The 22,177-nt window shown below is 57.3% G+C and overlaps 1 protein-coding gene across 1 annotated transcript; it reads left to right on the top strand.

The window, feature by feature from the left end:
* The first annotated feature begins 1,770 nt into the window (after nucleotides 1–1,770).
* Nucleotides 1,771–19,915, top strand: WSCD2 (WSC domain containing 2). The gene is made up of 8 exons (XM_009479372.2): nucleotides 1,771–2,155; nucleotides 9,176–9,290; nucleotides 10,608–10,792; nucleotides 11,880–12,001; nucleotides 13,034–13,208; nucleotides 14,188–14,352; nucleotides 16,698–16,898; nucleotides 19,563–19,915. Exons 1-8 carry the CDS (start codon nucleotides 1,780–1,782, stop codon nucleotides 19,913–19,915), a joined length of 1,692 nt encoding a protein of 563 aa, XP_009477647.1. The 5' UTR covers nucleotides 1,771–1,779.
* The last annotated feature ends 2,262 nt before the right edge of the window (nucleotides 19,916–22,177 follow it).

Genomic DNA, 22,177 nt, shown 5'->3' with positions numbered 1-22,177 from the left:
TGAAGACAGATGGCAGGAACATAGAGGCCATTAAACTAATGGCACTTTGTCTTTCCATTTATTTTCGTCTCCTTTCCTAAAATAAGACAGGTCCATGACAGGCAGCACACCCTGGGCACGGGGCTGTCCCTGCCACCGCCGATGTGCCGGCAGGGCGCGGTGGCAGTGGCATTTCCCACCGTGAAGGTGGACCCACCGTGCAACCCAGCGTGGCTTTGTCCGGGGCAGGGCTGGAGCGAATCCTCCATAGTTTGGGGGTTTGGAGGAGACAAATCCCCCCGAGGGAAAAGCCCCTGGGAGGGCTGGAGAGGACCATCCCTTCCCTGGGCTGGCTGCCCTCCCCATGCTGAGAGCTGCCAGGGATGGCCCCAGGTAGCCCCGGCCGTGGCGTTCCCAGGGCAGCACTGTGTCGATCCCGGCTGGCAGGGTGCAAACGGGGACGGTCAGCCCTTTGGTTGTGGCTGGAGAACAGAAGATGCCCTGGCCTTGATGTTTGCAAAAGCGTCGCTGGGGGATACGATGGGCTGAAACGCAGGCATGGGGGTACGTGGGAGAGCCATGCTGGGGATGACATGGGGACATGATGCTCCTGTGGGGCCTCCCAGCCCTGCGGGGTGCCTGGGTGCTGGAGCAGCTGCTTGCAGCAGCTTCCAGCCCACGCTGCTCCCAGGGCAGACGCTTGCCAGGGGCTTCACTTGGGGCCGGCTGGTGCATAGAGACATTGGGGTCTAGGGGTGAAATGCACGTGCATGTGTGTGTGCGCATGTGTGGGCACGCACGAATGCGTGGATGTGTGCGTGCATGTGTGCACACACAGCTCATCCCCTTGTGGGTGAAATTGGGCGCCATCAGGAATCCTCTACATGCCCCAGAGCCCTCCTGTGTAGCACCTCTCCTGCATGACAAGGCAGAGCTGCGTGGGCTCTGGAGCCAGCACTCACCCCCACATCCCTGTCCCTCACCCTGGGCTGCTGCCAGCATCGCTCCCACCGCACCCGGCGTCTCCTGCCTGCCCCACATCCTTGTGCCGGGGGGGCAGCTTGGACTGCCCCTCTGCAGGGCTGAAAGGTGAAGGAGAGTCTGGGCATCCTTCCTCGCCCCGTGGGGGGATGGGAACTGCGATCCTCCCCTAGTCCCGGGATGCTTTCCTAAGTGTGCCTTTCTCTTTGACTTGCAGGTGGAGATTTCTTGTCCTGGGAGTGAAATGAATGGGGCTTCGTTAGACAAAGGGTCCCAGTCAGCATTTCAGGCCCCGAGACGCGTCCAGGGACTTTTCATTCTTTGTCTGAAAGGGCGACGATGCCGTTTCCATTAGAGAGATGCTTGCGAGAGCCGGTGCCGCCGAGCGGAAAGGCGAGCGAGAAGAGCTGCGTCAGCTGATCGGCTTTCAAATCACCTTCAAACCCTTGATTTCCTTAACATGATCCCTCCACCAGCCAAGTCTCCGGGGCACGGCCGGGGGGCTTTGCTGGGAGGATAACAGACTGGGGACAGCAGTGACAGCCAGCGCTGGAGAAACCCCCTGTACGCGGCGGGGGGGGTCTCAAAATCCTCCCCCGCTGCCTTCCCCAGCCCTCCTGGACTTTTTAGAGTCGGGCAATAGCTTTGCACAGGCTCACCCTGCAGCCTCCGCCGCGATTTCGGGGCACCTGTCTGCTCCCCCGCTTCACCCTGGGAGCCACCTCCAGGCTGGGGGGGCAAACCCCCCCTCGGAGCATCCCCGGGGCCGGAGAGCAGCTCCCCTGCGGCAACGGCTGCCGGGGAAGGGATGAAGACGCTATGGCCAAATTTTTGGTAAAACTCCAGCGGTATTTTCGGCGAAAACCCGTGCGTTTCTTCACGCTGCTGGCTCTCTACCTGGCAGCTGGCAGCTTGGTTTTCCTGCACTCAGGCTTTGCTGGGGAGCCCACGGTGACGGGAAGCCAGCGTGGCCCCGGGGCCGGCGAGGGACCGGGGCTGCCCTACCTGGGGGTGATGCAGCTGAGCCGCGGCTTCAAGGCGGCAGCGACGATGCCGGAGGGTGGACGGCGGCACGGACCCTGGTTCAAAAGTACCTCCAAGGAACTGGCAGAGAGGAGCAAAGCCGGGGACTACGGCAGCACCCGGAGCCGGGCACTCAGGGGCAGGAGTGGCCGCGAGAAGGAGGAGGACAGAGGTAAGGGCTGGGGACACACACAGCGGGTGGGGGGCCCTCCTCTTGGCATCTCCCGGGGAAAGCCCCGTGCACCGGGGCAGCAGTCTCCAAGCTGGTTTGGTCATGCACCCCTACCAGGAACAAATTTCTGACCATGCACCCCCAGTAAATATGTATTTATTTACTTATAAACCATATGCATGCGCTACTCAAGCACTAGGATTTTCTTCTCACACCCTGACGGGCTGCCCTGCGCATCTTCTGGGGCGCAGCACCCCACTTTGGAGACCACTGGTCCAGAGGATGTTCCCAGAAAGGTCTTCTCCTCCCTCTTGCCCTCCTTCCTCCTTCCCCAAGTGCCAATAATCCACTTGCATTTTTCCATTTTCACTCTTTCCCACCTGTGCCTCATCAAGCTCTGAGTCGCACCTTGCTGGACAGGTGCTTTTGGGGGGTGCCAGCTGGGGAGAGGCTGCACCCCATCTTCATCCCATCCTTTGGCTGCGCCACAGGCCAAATTCCGTTTTAATTCTGTTAGCCCCAATGAACACTGAAAGCAGGTTTGTGGCCTGTTGTTTGCATCGCTGGGATGTTCAAGCGGGGCTGGCTGCGATTGCCTTGCAGACGCTGAGGTGCAGGCAGGCGCGGGTGCAGGCAGGGCTGGGGTTTGGCTTTTCAAGCTGGGAGATCCCTGCCTGGCTGCTGCCTGGGGTGCGTGGTGTATTGTCAAGTGGGACCGTTATTAATGAACAAGGATAACCGAATGTAGTAGTTCTCATTGATTTTTAAAATGTCATCTATTTATCCTGAAGGCAGCTGTATGCAGAGTTGCACGCTCGCTCTGAATTTGGGTGGCTGAGAGCTGCCCATCAGGGCTTTTGCATCCCGGTGGTTATTCAGCTCATTGCCTTCCTCGCTGGCACCCACGGGCACCCAGTGGCAGCAAACCTCACCCAAACACACCCCGCATCCCCTCTCTGCTGGCTCTGCAGCCCCCCCGGCGAAGGAGCATCTCGCTCCTTCAGCTGCTGTGAAAGCCGTTATGATTTCTTGTCGTTAATAAAGTGGGCTGGTGAGAAGGAGCAATCCAGCTTATTGCTCCAGTGCTGTGCCGCTACGATAATGACGTGCTGGACGCCTCAGCGTTGAGGGCAGGAGCTGTAGGAGCCGGTCAAGGAAACTCAAAGGGAATTGGGAGCGGGAACTGCTGGAGAGGTGTTGGGATGCTGCCGGGCTCTTCTCTGCCTCTTGCTGCTCGCTCCCCTCTCATGAGCCCCAGGGTGGGTTAAATCTCTGGTGGGGGGATGCACACCCGTGGGGAGCCCCGGTGCCCGTGAAGGCTCTTGGCATGAGCGAGCCCATGCCCCAGAGCCGGGCTTGCTCAGGAGCTGCCCCGTGGGGCTCGGCACGTGCAATTTCCTGGGCATCCCGGGCTGGGAGCCGCAGCTCCTTGGACTCTTGATGGAGGAGGGTGTGTGTGGCCCAGAGAGGAGCAGGAACCCCCAACCCAGTGGCAAATTGGGGGTTTCACAGGGGTCACCATGCTGAGCTAGGCTCTGTCCCCCCGACCCACGCTTCTCCCGGGGCACAGGGGCCTCCTCCTTGGCCACCGGCCCCGTGGCAGGTCTGTGCTCATGTTCCCTCTGGGCAAGACGCACAGTCCAGGCTTGGAAGCAGGAGGAAAAATGGTTTGTGGTGCTTAAGGGACTTTCTCATGCTAAAATGAGATGAAAGGGGGTTTCCCCATTGTGCCCCCGTGCAGGGGGGTCTCCAGGAGCATTTCTGAGGCACGTGTGGCTGTATTTGCTCCATTAATGCAAATTGACATTTAGCGAATCCTCACCAGATGGTTCGCAAGACCAGGCTGTCAGTCACCATAAAAACCCCAAGCAGCGCTCCTGTCCCCAGCCATATGCAATGCGTCCACCGCGATTAACCTCTGCCGGCGCCGCCGCCTCCCCGTGCCCAGCCATGGTGGGGGCTGCGAGGGACGGGGAAGGGATGCTGGCTTTAGGTGCTCGTAGGTGGTCTGGGAATATTGTCTTTCCCCTTTTTAATCTCGCATGGGAAGGCTCGGCGTGGGCAGCGGTTAATGGGAGCCAGGGCAGACCTGGCAGCTGGAGGGGGTGCAGTGCCACCGCACGAGCGTCTCGGCAGCTCCCGAGCAGGATGGTGTGGAGAGATTCTCCAGCTTGAGAAATCCCCCAGCGTGCCTGCGGCACTGACAGAGCCTTGGAAGACGGGTGCTGAGCACCTGCCTTGCTCCCCTGCTCCTCTCCAAAGTGCCCGCTGCTTCCCCGGCCGTCTGGCAGGGGCAGGCAGATTTTAACGGCCGTGGTAATTAAGCAGGGGACGGCTTAACAAGGTGGCTGTGGAGGCTTTGCCGCATGAAATCATTCCAGTGGGAATACTGCTCCTAAAATCAGCTCTGGTTTTGCTAGTGTGGTGTGCGACTCTGGCTTTCTATGGTGATGTGCTTCCCTCCTCCTCCTTCTCTTCCTCCTCCTCCCTTTCCCGGCCATGCTGGCAGAGCCCCAGGGTCAGGCCAAGGCGCGCATTGAGGGCAGCCCCATCTGCCAGGGAATGGCTTCGGCTCATCTGCATCCCTGTGCAAAGGGCCATCTCCTGCCTCAAATCCAGGGGCATTTTTGGATGGTGAAGCCGGGGAGCAAGCACCAGCCCCAGCCTGGCAATGCCCAGCATCACTTCCTCTCTGCCACATCCATCTCTGGTCCTTTGCTGGATGTCTCCAGCCATTCCCAGCTGGGGCTGGGCTCCCGTGACACACAAGCAAGCAGTGCCATGGAGAAAGGGGGACCGGCCACCCCAGGCATGCAGCTGAAGACATCCCTGTATCTTCTGATACCGGCGCCGTTGTCCCAGGGGTGGTCAGCACGGGCCACCCTTCCTGAAGCTGCTGCCACCAATATCCATCTGCTCTTTCCCATGCTCCCATGGAGCATTTCCCTTCTCACATGCCGGACTTGTGCTGATACAGCTGGGGTGAGCCCCCGGCCCGCTGCCAGCGAGCTGTCGGTGCTCTGTGAAGCAGACGGCTGCAGAGGGAGCGTCGGGGGGCTGGGAGGGCTCAGTGCCTGTTGCGAGGCTTCTGATCAACCAGCTGGAAAATCAAGGGCAGATATTTGTTTCAAGCATCACCCTGCAGCACAGCCCTGTGAAAACACTTGTGTTCTGCCTTTAGCTTGCTAAACAGTGGCGGTGGGTGCTGGGAGAGCCCAGCAAGGCGCTGGGGCTGCTCGAGCAGAGAGGGAGGATGGACAAAGGTGTTGCCCTCAGACAGACAGGAGCTGGGTCCCAATGGCAGCGCTCTGGAGAGCATGGCTGGGGGATTTGCTGGGATGCTCCCTGGGGTGGGGGGTCATTAGTGACCCAAAGTGATTGCTGCCGGGACAGGGGAGCAGCCCTGAGTGCACCCATGGGTCAGGGCCACGTTGCAGGGGTACAACTCACTTACCCACACAAGCGGGGTCACCAGCCGGCCCCAAGCGCGGGTGCATCACCCACGGGGTCCCTGCTTGAACCCTGTGCCCACACCTGACGTGGACCCCAATGCCAAAGTGGTTTGTGTGCATGTGCTGTGCCACAGCCAGGAGCTGTGGTGCTCTTTGGAAGACCAAGCTTTACATTAAGCTTTACATTAAGATGTTAAACATGAATTTGCAATGCCAGTGGCCCCAGTGACCAGCCTAGCTCCTAGAAGTGTGAGACGTTTGGGGAAGTTAATGACTGTTGCTGGGTGGATCTGTGTGTCTGTTCACATGCATAGAATGAGTTGCCTGCCCCTTCTTCCAAAGGTCATAAACTCTTCTTTTTCCCTGAGTTCCAGCCAAAGCTCTCTGTTCAGCCAGCCTGGTCTTCTTTCCCACTGGCTCATCTTTTGGCACATGGGTATGGCCTGCTCCTGTGCCTTTAGGATTTCCTTCTTGAAGAATGTCCAGCCTTCCTGGACTCCTTTGCCCTTCAGGACTGCCCTCTGGAAGTCCAGGGTGGCAGTTCTGCTGACCCCCCTCCTTACTTCTCCAAGAATTGAAAACTCTATCATTTCATGATCGCTGTGCCCAAGACAGCCTCCAACCATCACATCACCCACAAGTCCTTCTCTATTCACAAGCAACAGGTCCAGCGCCTTCCCTAGCTGGCTCACTCATCAGCTGTGTCAGGAAGTTATCTTCCACACACTCCAGGAACCTCCTGGACTGTTTCCTCTCTGCTGTATTGTATTTCCAGCAGACATCTGGTAAGTTGGAGTGCCCCATGAGAACAAGGGCTAGCGATCGTGAGACTTCTCCCAGCTGTTTATAGAATATTTCAGCTGCCTCTTCATCCTGGTTGGGTGGTTTATAACAGATTCCTACCATGATATCTGCCTTGTTGGCCTTCCCCCTGTTTCTTACCCATAAACAGTCAACCCTATCGTCACCGTCATTAAGCTCTAGGCAATCAAAACACTCCCTAATGTACAGGGCTACTCCACCTCCTCTCCTTCCTTGCCTATCCCTTCTGAAGAGTTTATAGCCATCTGTTGCAGCACTCCAGCTGTGCGAGTCGTCCCACCATGTTTCCGTGATGGCGACTATGTCATAGTTTTCCAGCTGCACAATGGCTTCCAGCTCCTCCTGTTTGTTGCCCATGCCGTGTGTGTTGGTGTATTAGCTGGCCTATTGATCCTGCCACCTTTTTCAGGGGAGAAACCTTAATCCCTACGTTCTCAGGTGCTTCCGTGGTTTCTAACACATCCATAACCCTTGTGTCTTTGCTGCCACAAAGTTTCCAACGTGCTCCGAAATTCCTCTTGGCCCCGTGAGAGCTGTGTGCTGGGGCAGGTCACCCTCTCACTGCTCAGCACCCTCCTGCAAGCTGTGCCTAACCCCACCACGTGCCTTTCAGCATCTCCCCCTGCTCACTCCTCCTTCACTTATTGTCCTCATATCTCCCTAATTATTCCAGTTGCCTTCCTAATAAGTTGCAGAGCACATATGTCAAGAGCAATGGATTGAAGGTAATGCACATCAGTCACTGGCTCTGTGCAGATGACTGGAGTGATCCTCCACTTGTTAGATCTGTCATGACCAAAATGAGCTGACCTGCTGAAACCTGCTCAGCGCTGTGGAAATGCCACGTTATGCTGAGAGTAATTGGGAGCAATGAGTTACGACTTTTTAGCAGTTAAAGTTATCAGGCACATTTCTCTCAATCTTTCTCCTCCACCTTCCTCCAGGCTGGCTTGGGGAAGCTGGCTTGCAGCACTGGTGGGGTCTGCGCCATGCAGGGTGGTGGGGAGGGTGGGAGTCTAGGTGTGGGGCACACCATTGTTGTGGTATACATGTGGAGTTGGTTTGGGGACCCGCCAACAGATGACAAATGCAAGCAGGAGGTGAGAAGTATTATCCCATAGTGTGGTTTGGTATTGGAGTGGCACATGTGTCGATGCTCTGCTATTAGAGGGATAATTTGGTGTGTGGTGGAGACACAGAGATGGAAGGAGAGACACGGGGTGGTCATCATGTATGGGAAGATGCACCTTGCTTGCCTAGAGCCATGGTTTCAATCTTGACCAGAGCACCTCTGCTCCTGCCCAGTTCTGTGCTGCCAGATATCCCGGTGCTTTCCCAAAGCTCCTCGGCTGGGGTGCTGGGGCCAGAGGCCTGAGTGGCACAGCTGGAAAGGTGTTTGGTGCTGTGAAAAACAACTCACTGGCTTGGGATCCGGTGGCCCTGAAAGGACAGGAGCTTCTCCTTTTGTGTCCCCATGCTGGGACTCTGCAGCAGCAGCTCAAAGCCAGAGGCCAGTGGCCACCACATGGGCTCCAGGATTTCTCCAGGACAGGGTCGCCCCATGCCAGCATCCTGCAGAAGATGCCCTGAGAGTGGAGCAGATATTTCAGGGTAATGGAAAGCAAAAGGTTACTGTTATATTCATCGAGGATGCGTACCTGAAACAGGGACCAAGGTGAACCAGCCTGGTTTGGGATTCCCAGCCAGCTCTGCCATTGCCCCCGGGCCAGTAAGACCTGGCCACTGGTCCCCAGGGCCTCCCTCCCCTCTCCCTGGGGCACCTGCACTGGGTGGCCAACCTGCACATCCTCTGCCAGAACACATTAATGGACACCTCGTTAGCTGATTATTGGATGGCTCCCGGCTCCCGAAACCGCTGTCCTCCTTGGGCAGCAGTGGCAGAGAGGATGCTGAGCATCCCTGCACCCACGCTGCATCCCTGCGTCGGCAGCAATACATCTTCCCCGCAGCAAATGCTTGGGTGGGAGCAGGAGCGGGGCACTAATGAGGGCACTAACGAGGGCACTAACGAGGGCACAGGGTGGGTGCTGGCAGCACAGGGCTGCCCAGGGATGGCTCGTGGACCGGCTCTGCCCTAACGAGAGCCCACAGCCAACACGGAGCGTCACAACGGGCACGCAGGCGAGGAGATGGCTGTTTGTTTTCAGATTATTGGGAAAGGCTACATTTGTCAAATAAATGATTTCACCGTAACTATTTATTCAGCTCTGTTCCCTGTCTACTGGCATCTTCATTTGCTCTCAGCACAGGCATCAGCCTTTACTTTGCCAAGTGTTAGCTCTGGGCAAATATCCTCCGCATCGATGTCTGGGGCTGGGGAAAATGAGCTGCTGGCTGAGGAAAATTTGTTTTAAACAGTATTTCTCCATTCTGCCCACCCCTGTGTTCCTGGCAGGGAAGAGTGAAGAGAATGGGTTATTTTACCACTTAACCCATCTCTTTTTTGGCAGTTTTGAGGCCGGGAGGAAGGAAGAGGACAGAGAAGAGAAGCCTCATTGCGGAACCACAGCATCCTTCTGTCCGTAGTGGGTGCTTCTGGGCTTTACCTACCTTTCCTTGCAGTGCTTGCAGGGGCAGGTTGTACCCAGAGCATGTATTCCTAAAGCAAACGAACAGGGCATGTTGCTGCGCATCCCTATTTAGGGAAAAATCAAAAGAGGGGCGTGGGAATCGGTGGGCTCAGCCCCGGCTGGTTCTTACCCCCCTCTCCTCTACCCTCCCCCAGCAAGATACATCGGCTGCTACGTGGACAACACTCGCCGGCGAACGCTGCGTGGCGTGTCCTTCTTTGACTACAAGAAGATGACAGTCTTCCGTTGCCAGGACAACTGTGCCGAACGGTGGGGCGGGAGACAGGCACCACGTCTTCATCAATTCCCGCACACCGCCAGCGTTTCTCTGCTGTCACAGTTCCCTGCCCTGGCTGCTCCCCTCCCCTTCCTCTTGCCTTCCTTCTTTTTTCTTTAGACTTCTGTCATTTTGATTTTTTTTTAATTCACTGGTGTTTTCCAGGACTCCAGGTTCCTCCCTCAGAAAAAGGTCAGGGGCGATGATGGGGTCCATCCTCATACGGGGCAGGGGGGTGTACGGGCTCCAGTTCGGTGCAGGGGGAGCCTTGAGCACTTCCATCCACCCAGGGGTGGCCCCGCCAAAACGCTGTCCCCCACCAAAACACCCTCCCCAGACCTTCCCAGCTGTCAAAGCGCATCCGCAAGCAGCGGGGGAGGCACACAGATCCCTTGCTGCAGAAGTTTTCTTCTTTCCCCAGCTTTACACAAAGCCCTAAACATGGTCTGTGCCAGTGGGGCGGGCAGCATTGCAGGCAGTTTGGTGCCTCCAAACTCCCCCGGAGCCAAAGCCCATCTGTGCAGCATCTCACAGCACCTGGGGACGTTGCTGCAAAGGGCCGTTGCCGATCCCTGGGGCAGCGGCACATCCCCTGCACAGGGCTCAGCCACCCCAGCGGATGCTCACTGGTGGATGCGTGCCAAGAGCCAAGCCGACTGCCGTGGCAGGTCCTCAGCAGTGCCAATGCAGGGCTGCTCCACACCAGAGCCCCTCCGCAGTGCCGGCAACCCCTCCAGCACTGCCAGTCCAGCACTGCTCCTCTCTAGCGGGTTCCAGCTCTGCTGGCACTTGGCAAGCGCCCGCCTGTGCTGCAGTCCTCCCCCTTTCAAATCCAGTCTGTATCAAGCAGCACAGCCCTCCCACTTTGAAGCCCAGAAAAGTCCCCATCACTCATTCCTGCTCTGCCACCACCCGTTACATCCTCCCTGCCTGTAAGAAATGTCACTGTCTCCTGCTTTATGGTCTCTGTGGCCCATGGACCCCTATCCTTTAGAACAGAACAGAACAGAACAGAACAGAACAGAGCAGAGCAGAACAGAACAGAACAGAACAGAATAGAATAGAATAGAATAGAATAGAATAGAACAGAACAGAACAGAACAGAACAGAACATAATATTTGCACTTAGAAGGGACCATCATCCAGTCCAACAATGCATCCTTGGGATGCAGTGCTGCTTCCAGCGCTGTGTGAGCTGGCTGCAGTGGGGATGCTCCTGCAAAACCACACAGGCACCATGTGAGCCCATGGTCGGAGCCGGGGGGACACACCCAGGGATGTGCTGAGCCCCCCCGTCTCCCTCTCCCCAGGGGCTACCTCTACGCAGGGCTGGAATTCGGCGCTGAGTGCTACTGCGGGCACAAGGTCCAGGCATCGAATGCCAGCGAGTCCGAGTGCAACATGGAGTGCAAGGGGGAGAGGAGCAACACCTGCGGTGGGGTCAACCGCCTCTCCATCTACCGCCTGGAGCTGGCCCAGGAGTCCGCCAGGAGATGTAAGTTGGCAGCACCGATGCGGCTCCTGGCTCAGCCCCGAAATGGGGGAACCCCTCGCAGTGCCGGTGGGGGTGACCCCCGGCATTCCTGTGCTGCGTAAGCCGGGTCGCAGCTCAGGAGAGGTGGTTTGAAAGAGGTTCAGGTCTGTGGCTGGGGTAGTTTTGCTCCTGCGACCTGGGTGAGGGGGGATCCCCCTGCAGGGGTGGCTGCCAGCCGGGGCTGGGTGGAGCAGGGAGCTCCAAGGATCTCACTGGGAATTCAGGGCGTTTTGGGGGACTTTGGATGAAGACCTCTTTCCTGATGGCCAACCAGGACCATCATTGTATTCAATGTGTGCTGCCAGTGGAGCTGGCTGCGGGATGAAGGATGCACGGGAGCTCCAGAGAGAGCCAAGGGTGCTCCCCGTCAGAAGCGCTCATTTGGCTCCCAATTATGCAGCACTATAATTACCCACATTTGCTGCTTTTCTTTCCTCGTCCCCAAGCAACAGGAAAGAGGGTGGCAGCGTTCAGAGCTCCCACCACCAGGCACCCGGTGGAGCAGCAGCCCCAGAGAGGGGCTGAGGGTGCCCGGGTATGTGCAACGGTGGGCAAGGAACCGGGATGGGACCCCTTGGGGCACTGATGCCAGGGGCAGGGGACAGACACCAGGCCAGACCCAGCCCTGCTCTCCTCGCTGGCTCCATCCCTCCTGCAGCCTGGGATCACTGAGCTGATAAAAATAGGGAGGAAAAAATAAACCCAACTTTGCTGCCAGGGCTTTTGCTCTGGTTTTGCATCGTAAGCAGCCAGGTGAGCTTTTTAGCAAATGTGGCTTTGAGCTTGTTAGCAAATGTGGCTTCAAGCTTGTTAGAAAATGCAGCTTCAGAACCAGAGTGTGACGAGAGCCAGAGAAAAGCATCCTCTGTGCTGATGGGTGGCTGGAGAGGAGCGGTGGGGGACAGGGATGCCAGGGCACACAGAGGCTCTTACTCCCAAGCCTGGGGCGCACAGGGTGGCAGCGGCATCATTTTTGGCATGCAGCCTCTGCTCCTCCTGGCTTGGCCAGCATCACTCTCAGCACTGCTGTGGCCTCTCTCCCTTGCAGACGGCAGCGCAATATTTCGGGGGTGCTTCCGCCAGCCAGACAATGTCTCCATCGCCCTGCCTGTCAGCCAGCTCATGCTGAACATGTCGGTGGACAAGTGCGTGGACTTCTGCACTGAGAAGGTACCAGGGGGGTGCAGGTTGAAAGCTTAATCATCTAAATCATCATCAGAAAGGGTCACACTGGGTAAATTTTAATCCCATTTATTATAATAATTATGTATATCCAAACTACAAATGATGATATTGACTGTCTGTGTCTGCTACGGAGAGGGGCTGGACCGCAGCTCCCCGCAGGGGCAGCACCCGCTGCCCGCCCTGCCTGCTCCCCGTGGCTTTGCCCCCCACCAGCAGGCAGCAGCCACCCGGGGAGGGGTTGGGCAGGAGCATCTCAGGGTCCTGCTCTGGTCCAGGGATGCTGCAGTGCAGTTTGCTCCTGGGGCATGATGCCTATAAGCAGGCAGGGGGAAGGCTGGTAGTGGGTATTGCTGGAGTATTTATTAATTAAAATTAGGTAAATTATCAGGCAGAGGAAGAGAAAGGCCTGCAGGTGGGGACAGTCCTGTCCTCCCTTCGTGGCCTCCCCAGCAGAGGATGGTGGGGAATAAACCACCACACCAGTTAAATACGAGTGGCTGCTCCCTCGCTGGCTCCCCTTTCCCATCGCTGCCCGGAGAGCTGGGGCTGGGAGGTATAAATAACCAGAGCCCCTCACTTAACCGCTGCCACAGCCCGGTAGTAAATCGCCTGTCAGCTGCCAAATGGACCTCGTAACTCCAGGCTTGGAAACGCCGGTGAGGCTGCCGCAGGGCCGTCCATGGACTTTTAGTAACCTTGGTGCGGGTTGCAGACCCACAGATATGTGCCACGGCTCTGCCGGGAGCACCAGCGCCTGGTGCATTGCTGCCTGTGCCAGCAGGCAGCTCAGCTGTGCCACAGGAAAGTCGGGGCTCGGGTGTTTTTGGGTGTCTGCAATGAGTTGCGTGTGCAACCGGCTCAAGGGATGCTGGAGACGGCTGGAAGGACGCTGCAAACCGCCCTGTGCTGCGCAGTGGGGCCGGGGCGGCGAGGACGGATGTGGGGGGCAGAGGAAGGGTCTGCCATGGGGGACAGGGATGGTGCCGCTGGCTGCCCTTCCTCCGCCTGTCCCCGCAGGAGTACCCGCTGTCAGCTCTGGCTGGGACCGCCTGCCGCTGCGGCTTCCCCACCACGCTCTTCACCCTGCACGAGCGTGAGGACGAGCAGCTCTGTGCCCAGAAATGTGCCGGTGAGGAGTTCGAGAGCTGTGGCACCGCTGAATACCTCCTTGTCTACCAGACCCAAGTGCAAGGTGAGCTGGCGCCGGGCTTGCCCTGCCTGCTGCGGGGCAGGGGGACGGGCAGGGACTGCTCTGGCGCAGGTGCCAGCATCATTTCCCAACCCGTCCCGGGGATGCTGGCAGAAAGTGAGCGTGAGCTTGCAGCATCTATTTGGCTGTCATTAAAAATTACCATTTATTTTAATTTCCTGGGAAATCAATCCTCCCCTGAACAAACAGCTTTAATTACTGCCTGACTCAGCTGCAGGGGAGAGCAGTTTGCCATCTGCCTCCAGCAGGATCACTCCTTGCCGGCGCTTGCCCCTCCTTGTCACTGGCAGTACCAGTGAGCCGGAGCTTTGCCAGCCAGGGGGGACAGGCTCTGGGGAGAAATATGGGGGAAAAAAGCTGTGACCAGGGAGAAAGTCCCAGGGAGGCTGCGCAGAGAGGGCTTCTGTCCCCCACTGCCCTGCAGATCCCAGCAGTGGGACCGATGGGGACAGGGAAGCACAGGGTGAGGGGACACCTGTTACTAGCAGAGCACGGGAGGGAAAGCGCTGAATGGAGCAAGTGAGGTCCTAAATTCAAGTGGTTTTGCTTCAGAGCGGCTCAGTCTCGACACGATTCCTGCTTCAGCATTTGAGGCCATGCTAGAAACACTTGTGCATTCGTCAATACAAAAAAGCAGCAGCGTTGCTTGGCAAATGCACCCGTGTTACTCACTGTCCCCTAACCACGCAGGTGGCAAGCAGCCGGTAATGGCAGAGCACCTCCTACCCTCTTCTTAGGGCTTTTTGGGGTGTTTAGGACTCTTTGGAGTGTTCAGGACTCTTTGGGGTGTCCCTACGTGCTTTAGGCAGGGCGTCTTTCCCTATAGCAGCCACCTTCTCACACCCTGTCCCAGCATCTTCCCGGGAGGCAGCAGCACGCCGTAAGGAAGCGGGATATCTCTGTAGGAAAAGCACGTTACCGTGCCGCAGCCCTGACATGCTTTGGCTGGTTCTCGCTGCAGACAACCGCTGCATGGACAGGAGGTTTCTCCCCACCCATGCCAAGCAGCTGGTGGCCCTGGCCAGCTTCCCCGGCGCCGGCAACACCTGGGCACGCCACCTGATTGAGCTGGCCACCGGCTTCTACACCGGCAGCTACTACTTTGACGGGTCTCTCTACAATAAAGGTGAGAAGGGGGGGTTGCTGCCAGGGGTGCACTGGTCCCACCTGAGCTGGGAGAAGGTGCTTGGGTCTGTAGGAAGGGGAAGGCAAAGCTGGGTACCACCGATGCTGCTCCATGGGATGGTTTGCACTGGACGTGTCCTGGTTCAAAGGGTATTGGAGGGACACGACATTGCATGTGCCCTGCCCGTAACCCCCCTGTGCTGCCCACTAACCTTGGCCAGAACTGATTTGGGGCAGAACTGGGGTTTCTCCATCACGCTGGTGGTTTTTGACCTGCCGTGGGAGTTGGAACTTTCTAGAGGAAGAATCGGAGCAGCTCTGACCCTGGCAGACAAGGCAATTCCTGCATTTTTTGCCCCAAGAAAAGGCTGATGGGGTTTTGTGATCAGGTTTCCCTAGGAGCTGGTGTTCACGGGCTTGGCACTCTCATCCCAGGATGCATAAAGTGAGAAGCAAATGAAAGTCATGGCTGTGTGGTGAGAAGGACTCATGCAGCCTTCCAACTTCAGGATTTGGGAGCGGGTGGTGCTGGTGGCACCAGTATCCCGGAGGACAAATGTCCCCATGTGGTTCCTGAGTAGCTGCGGATAAAAATAGCAACATGTCAGGGCACCCAGGGAACACCGATACCCAAATTGATGAATATTCACAGTGCAAAAAAGCACCGATGAGCTCACGGGGAGGGGCGGGGTGCGTGGGATGGAGGAGGGAGCTGATCTCATTTGCCTGTTCTCCTCAGGCTGAAGGATTTGGTGGAAATCCATCTTTCCATCCTGGGTGACACAGATATTTGCCCAGTAAATATTTAATGGAGGAAGGGATGCTGTTGCTCCCACCTCTTGACCCATCCAGGGCAAAGCAGCAGTGTTGTGCCCACCATACCAGTGCCAGGGCCAATAGCATGTGGGCTTTGGGGACCCCGAATTAAGCAGCGAGGATAAGTTTCAAGCCAAAAAAAGCTTGAGGCAGGCGTGAAACTTTTTCAGGCAGAAGCCAGCTCCTCCCAATAACCCACCATATTGCAAGGAGAAGGGAAAAGACCAGTTCCCCCATTTTATAGCCATTTACAATAGGTTTATTTGTAGACCTTGAAGGTTTCTCCTGAGTTTCCTTCTCCTTTTGCGGCTCTGAGAGGAAATCCTCCTTCTCTCCTCGGCCATGGTGGAGTTGGGATCTGTACCTGGGGTACTGACGTAGCTGGTGGGTTTGTACCTGGGGTACCCGCACAGCTGGCCGAGGTCCGTACCCAGGGTACTCCCTAAAGCCCGCTTGCTCAACACCATAGGCAGAGATGCACATTTCCTCGAGATTTGCCAAATTCAGCCTTCCAGAGATGGAGATGCTCTGCGCTGAGTGAGGGATCCCGGAATATATCAGCCCCCGGCACTGGCACCCACCTGGGGCGCAGCCGGCATTGTGCATCCCACAGAGGGGAGCATCACTGGGAGAAAGCCTTGGCGAGGTTTTGCTTGTCCGACCGAGCGCGGGTTTCATGTTTATTCTAGGCTGAGCGCGTTGGAGGGCCCGGAGGTATCCAAGCAACTGGCAGATTAGCCATCACGTCCCTGCGTCGCACGGCACGGCTGCCGAAAGCAAATTACACATCTATAATTGATGTAATACAGCTACTTACAGCTTATCTGCCCCCCTCAGCTCAGCTCTGCCGCCGACACACTGTTCCCGGGTAGTTAGGGTTGTGCTTTGCAGGGGCCGGGGGTGCAAAGGGGCTGGGAGCGATGCCGGGCTCAGCCCCGATACTCCGTGCAGGGGACATGGGGGATGGCAGTCCCCTCTGTGCACCCCCCATGGCATCACTGCAGCCCCTGGGCTCATCCGCAGCCCCATGAGCACGGGTTTTTTTTACCCTTCTTAATTTATTCCGAATGTTTAAATGCTGTGGCCAAGGAGATTATAGCTATAAAAATATGTTCTTGACCCCGCCAATATAAGCATAAGGTACTTTAATGCCTTATGCAGTTATTTAACGCCAGTGTGCTTTGCCCTGGAAGAAAGCTGGGCTGTGCCACATCAGGCTGTTGCAGCTGATCGTGCTGAGAAGAGCCGAGCACGGCCGGGGAGGAGGCAGCCCTGCTTGGTCCCCGTGCCTGCTACCCACCCTCTTGTGCATGAATTTTACATCGTGGCTTGACTCATAACTCAGGCAAATAAGTGCTTTCCATCTGGGAGAGGAATGCAAATGCTGCTTCAAGCCCCAACTCCTTTTATCCAGCTGTATTTTGCAACCTGATATCCCCTCATCGTTCCCTTTCCCCAGCTCGCTTTTATTATTTTTATTAACATTGGCACCGGCTGCTTCTCAGGCACCCACTTGCTCTGTCCCGGCAGGGTTCAAGGGTGAGAGGGACCACTGGCGAAGCGGGAGGACAATTTGCATCAAAACCCATGAAAGCGGCCAGAAGGAGATCGAATCCTTCGATTCGGCCATCCTGCTCATCCGAAACCCCTACAAGGCTCTGATGGCGGAGTTCAACCGCAAGTACGGGGGACACATCGGCTTCGCGGCTCACGCCCACTGGAAGGGCAAAGGTAGGCCGGTGGGTTTGGCTGCCCCTACCCCTGCCCCTCTCCCACAGGACCTGGGTGGGCGAGCTCCAGCCCGGCCGCTGGAGCTGTAAAGCTCCTGTTAAAGCCCAGCAGAGCCTGAGCTGGGTCCCCATGGGGGGAGCCCAGGCTGTGCCGCCCCTTTGGGGTCCCTGTGTCCATCTCCTGGCACGACCCGCAGCATCGCCTAGCACGGGTGAGCGCTCCTGCGTGGGTGGGATGGGATGGGATAGGGAAGCGGAGATGCTCAGCTCTTTGGTGCTGTGTTGGGTCACCAGGGCAGCAGCAGAGGCAGCAGTGCCCAGGGACATGAGTCTGACAGCAGCCTGGTGCCTGCGGGGAGGGAATGGGTCGGATGGGCAGGAGCCCAAGGACCCAAACTCTGCCCCTTCTTCCGAGCAGCTCTTTGAGGCCACAGGCAGCTGGCCTGAACGCTTGGCTGGGCAGGTGGAGAGCGAGGAGAGGTTAAAAAACAGATCAGGATCCATCAGACATCTCCATCCATCATCACCTGGTGGGCACATGCATCGGTGTGGGGCTGCAGCATCTCCATGCTGCCACCAAAGCTGGGTCCCAGCAGGACCACCCTGCCCAGGGTGGGTGTCAGGAGGGGATGGGCAGCCCCTTCCTTGGCAGTGGCAGCCCTGGCACAGGCAGCACCACGGGGCAGCGCCGCACCGGCTCTGCCTTCCCAGTGCGATCTCACACGCGCCTGAGTTTCTAATTAGGAGGAAGGAGATCTCCTCCCAGCCCCGGTTATCTGTCCTTCCCCAAGGCAGAGGCGCAGGAGAGCGGACCCAGCCGATGCGCAGGGCAGTGCCTGCAAAATCCCTGGCTGGGGCAAGCCCCGTGCCCCTTTGCCGCACTCTCCCTCTTACTGGCACCGGCAGCAGGAGCGGTGGCAGCCGCCAGCCCATCCCTATGGACAAGGCGGCGGCAGGGTGTTATTTCTGTGCACCCAGCTGCTCCGGAGACACTACCTTTCCCATGCACAGGCATATTGTGGAGGCTTGTTAATTATAGCAATTTACAAATTGCTGTTGTGGAATTGACTTCATTGGAAAGAGTTAAAATATTTAGCTTGATTGAACATCTGCTACCCTTAATTCAGAGTTTATTTAAGGGGAGCTTTTGCTGTTGTTGCTGTTATGTGCCTGGATTTCGTTATTGCCATGTGCTTGCAGTGCCGGAGACAGCCCAGCCCCGCTCTCCTGACTGTCCCATCCCGTAAAACCAGGGAAGAGAAATATCCCACTGCTTCCTCCGTGGCTTTTCTCCCTGGGCAGGTCCCTGGACTGGCATTGCACCCAATGTGGTGGGGTACGAGCCTCTTGCTAGATTTTATCCAAATCTGCTGCATCCCAAAGGACAACTGCAAATTACAGACACAGCCAGGAGGGGGAATGCAGGACGATCCCCTCGCTGGAGCCCCAGCACCACGGGAACCCTCCTGAGCTTTCCCGGTCCCAAGCCCCACCACACCTGTCCCACACCTTGTGCCCCTGAGGGGAGGGGACCCTTCCCTCCACCCCAGCACTGTCTGATTTGGACGCGCATCAAAATACATCACCAAATTCTTTCCAGAGGATCTGCAGCATAATTAGCTGATGGGTTAATTGTCAGGTTAATTAACCATCGGAACAACTTGCCCGGAAAGATGGAGATTTTCCATCGCTTGAGGACTTTAATCAGGCTGGGAGGGTTGCTGAGAGCTGGGGTTTGGCACCGGGGGGGGGGCTGGAGACCCCCATTTTGCTGACCCCATGGGGGTGCTCAGCCCGTGGAGGACCCCGGTGGTGCAGCCTGGGGGTCCCTGTGGGACCATCAGCACCCGCCCTGCCCTCCCACCAGCGCGGGAAGCAAATGCTCAACGAGAACAGTTTGTTTGTGCCAGGCTTGCAATTAGCGCTCGGGTGCGTGGTTAAATAAATCATCCAGAGGACAAAAAAAAAAGTGATTAAAGGTGAGTAATTAAGACGGGGCACAGGGGTCCCATCCCCAGCCTTCTCTGCAGAAAGCCCCTTGCTCCCTGCAGCCCGGCTCTCCAAACTATTTCCTTCTCCCAGGAACTAATTTTGGGGCTATTTTGGAAAAAAGCCGTGCCCTCTCCCCAGCCTTGCCCACAGCTGCTGGTGCTGGGGGCGGATTTTCCTTCCCCCGCCCCGTTCTCAGCCCTGCGTGGAGCCCGCAGAGGCCGCGGGCGCCGTGAAACCCCTGTTTGGTTCCGTGACATTAATTTTACGATATCCCTGGAGCGGTTCCAAAGCAAAGTTTTATGTGATATGATTACACAAGGTGAATTGTCCTGTATCTGTTTAATGAAACAGATACTGTGTTTAATGATTCTTTGGGGAATTAAATACAGTTAAGCTATTAATCAGGCATTGGTTTCTGGGGGAGGACAAGAGGAAGAGGCAGATACTCAGAGCTTTTATGCATCATGAGATAGATGTATACGGCACTGCCAGGAGAACTGTGGCTTATTATTGATGTTTCATTATCCCTTTTATCACCTGATTTTTATGGGAGGATCAATTAGTGAGAAGGATAATTGAAAGATTTCAGTAGGGAGCGCAGGCGGTGGCCCTGGGATGGGGGATGCAGGGGACACGAGGGACACCCACTCAGCGTGTCCCGTGCTCCTTCCAGAGTGGCCGGAGTTCGTGGCGAACTATGCGCCGTGGTGGGCGACCCACACCCTCGACTGGCTGCGCTACGGCAAGAAGGTGCTGGTGGTACACTTCGAGGACCTGAAGCGGGACCTCTTCGTCCAGCTGCAGCGGATGGTGGGGCTGCTGGGCATCGCCGCCTGCGAGGACAGGCTGCTCTGCGTCGAGGGACAGAAGGATGGCAACTTTAAGCGCTCCGGCTTGAGAAAATTGGAGTACGACCCTTACACGCCGGAGATGAGGAAGATGATCAGCGGCTACATCAAAACGGTGGACACGGCTCTGAAACTCCAAAACCTGTCGGGAGTCCCAGATGATTACTACCCGAGATGATGGTGACGGTGGCGGGGGGACCTGAGCCTGCGTGGCGAGGAAAGGCTCAGTCTCCCCGGCCCCTGCCTACTTCCACCCAGTGGGTGGCTTTTCTTTTAATTCTCCATCTGCTGCTATTAGCTGTTAATCAACTCCCTGCATGAGCAACGAACGGTCCCCAGCCATTGCTGAGCTTGCTTGGCCGACGCCGACGTGGACGCGGGCATGGTGGCAGCGCCGAGGGGATGCGTGGTGCCTTCCCCGCCGCAGGGTTCCCACTCCATCCTGCTCCCGTTTCAGCTGCCACAGCCCTGCTTGGTAATGCAGCGGGTTATTTGTGCCCGTCCCTCCGGGCTGGCTGGCAAGGATGCCGCGTTGCTCGTGCCATGCCTGGGGCACCCCCCCGGCGCTGGCACGCTGCCGTGGTGCCGCGGGAGCTGAGCTCCCCTGGGGTGGGTATCCCCAAACCCCCCCTCGCTCCTTGGCCATCCCTGGAAGGCTGCTGCCCGTCCCTGGATGGAACCCATTGGCCTTCCCAAAGGAGGAGAGACCGGGGGGGTTGGCACCACGTGGGTGATGCTCCTGTGGATCCTGGTTGGAGGTTATGGAGAGCGGGAGGGCTGCGCCGGGGAGAGCAGTGCTGCCAAACGAGGTGTCCGTGTCCCCCCCACGCACCCTCCCTTGGCTCTGCAGGGACCCTCCCTGAGCCTAGGGACAGGGGTGTCCCTGGGGCAAGGCTGGCGTCCCCAGCCGCAGCACCGGGCAATGTTGCTGCTCCATCCATGCGGTCACTGCTCCAGCCCCAGTGCCCCGGGGATGCCCATGACCCCCACCCTGGGGGCTGCAGCAACTCCACCCATGGGCTGCGGGTGGGGACCACCCCCATGCGTGCGGGTGATGCTCGAGAGGGGGACGCTGGCCCCGGACAGAAGAGCTTGCGGGACCCACGAGCACATCTGTGCCTCATTTTGAAAGTTCACGCACCAGAAGAGCCGCCCAGAAGCAGTTTTGGGGGCCGTGAGCTACAGCCCAGTTGCATCGAGCCCACGTGTCAGCGGGGAGCAAAACACGGGGCTGAGCTTTTTGGTATCCCTCCGGCTGAATCCTGCCCATGTCCCCGCCGCGGCACCCCCGCCCTGCCCGCACCCTCGCCCGCTGCCCGCCGACGAGCAAGCGAAACCAAAGGATCTCCGTGCGCATCGGGAAGATGCCGTTCGCCAGGCTGGCTTTGTGCAGAGCTGCATGCGGTCCCCAGCCGTCCCCTGCCCCGTGCTGCCCTCCCAGCCCGTCCCCAGCCTGGCTTTGCCGCAGAGGAGCTCCCTCCCCTCCTTCCAACCTGCAAGCCCCCTTTGGATGTAGGTGCAAAAGCCATATATTGTACGCAGCCTTTTCTAGAGTTAGGTATTTAACAATTGGCTTTTAACTCTTGTTCTTGATAGAAATACGTGCACAGGTTGAAATCTAGAGACACCGCTCAATCTATATTCAAAGAGAAGAAAACTCTGCGGAGAAAAAGGAGAATTTAAATAAAATATATTTTTCTAACGTGCCTGCGGAGCGGACATGGGCAGCGATGCCAGGGCCTGGGGGGGGCTCCCGGTTCCCGTTTCTTTGCATGCAGAGACTGCGGGGCTGCTGGGAGCCAGAGGTGGGTGAATGTGTTTGTAGGGAGCAGCTGCCCTGTTTTTAACTCTTCCCTTGACAAATGGCTGGAGGTTTTCCAGGAGAGTGGGTGAGCCCTATCCCAGCAGTGGGAATCGAGCTGACCCCACGCTCCTTCGCTCGCGGTGGCCCCGGGGCTGCCTACCTCGGTCAGAACAAATCCTCAGGTCAATCCAGCTATTAAAGGAGAGTTTTTGTTGCTATTCTGCCTTCCCGTGTATTTGTGGGGCCACCCAAGCACCTCAGCACTCCCCACCCATCCTAGACCAGGGGCTGGATGTCCCGTGGGACGTGGGAGCGACTGGTGGACGGCTCCTCTCCCCCCGCCTTTAATCACATTAATGTTATTCCTGCATCTAAACCACTGACAATGCAACCAAAGTGGCTCCTTGGGAGTTTTATTACTTTTATAGTGTCCTTAAAGAGAGGTTTATTTGGGTGCATGGTGGGAGCGGGGAGATTTACTGTGGGCTTTATTCCTGTTGCCTCCCTTCCTTCCTCGGCTCTGGAGCAAGAGCAGGCTCTGTGCAATTTATTCCTTTTCTCTTGGCCGATCGCCTTTTATCTGGATTTGGTGAAATCCCTTTTTTTTTTATAGCGTGGGGTTTGCAGTGATCGAGA

This window comes from Pelecanus crispus, chromosome 11 (assembly GCF_030463565.1).
Source record: "Pelecanus crispus isolate bPelCri1 chromosome 11, bPelCri1.pri, whole genome shotgun sequence".
In the NCBI taxonomy this organism is placed as follows: domain Eukaryota; kingdom Metazoa; phylum Chordata; class Aves; order Pelecaniformes; family Pelecanidae; genus Pelecanus; species Pelecanus crispus.
The sequence above is the reverse complement of the archived record's forward strand: the minus strand, read 5'-3'. Positions and strand labels throughout refer to the sequence as shown.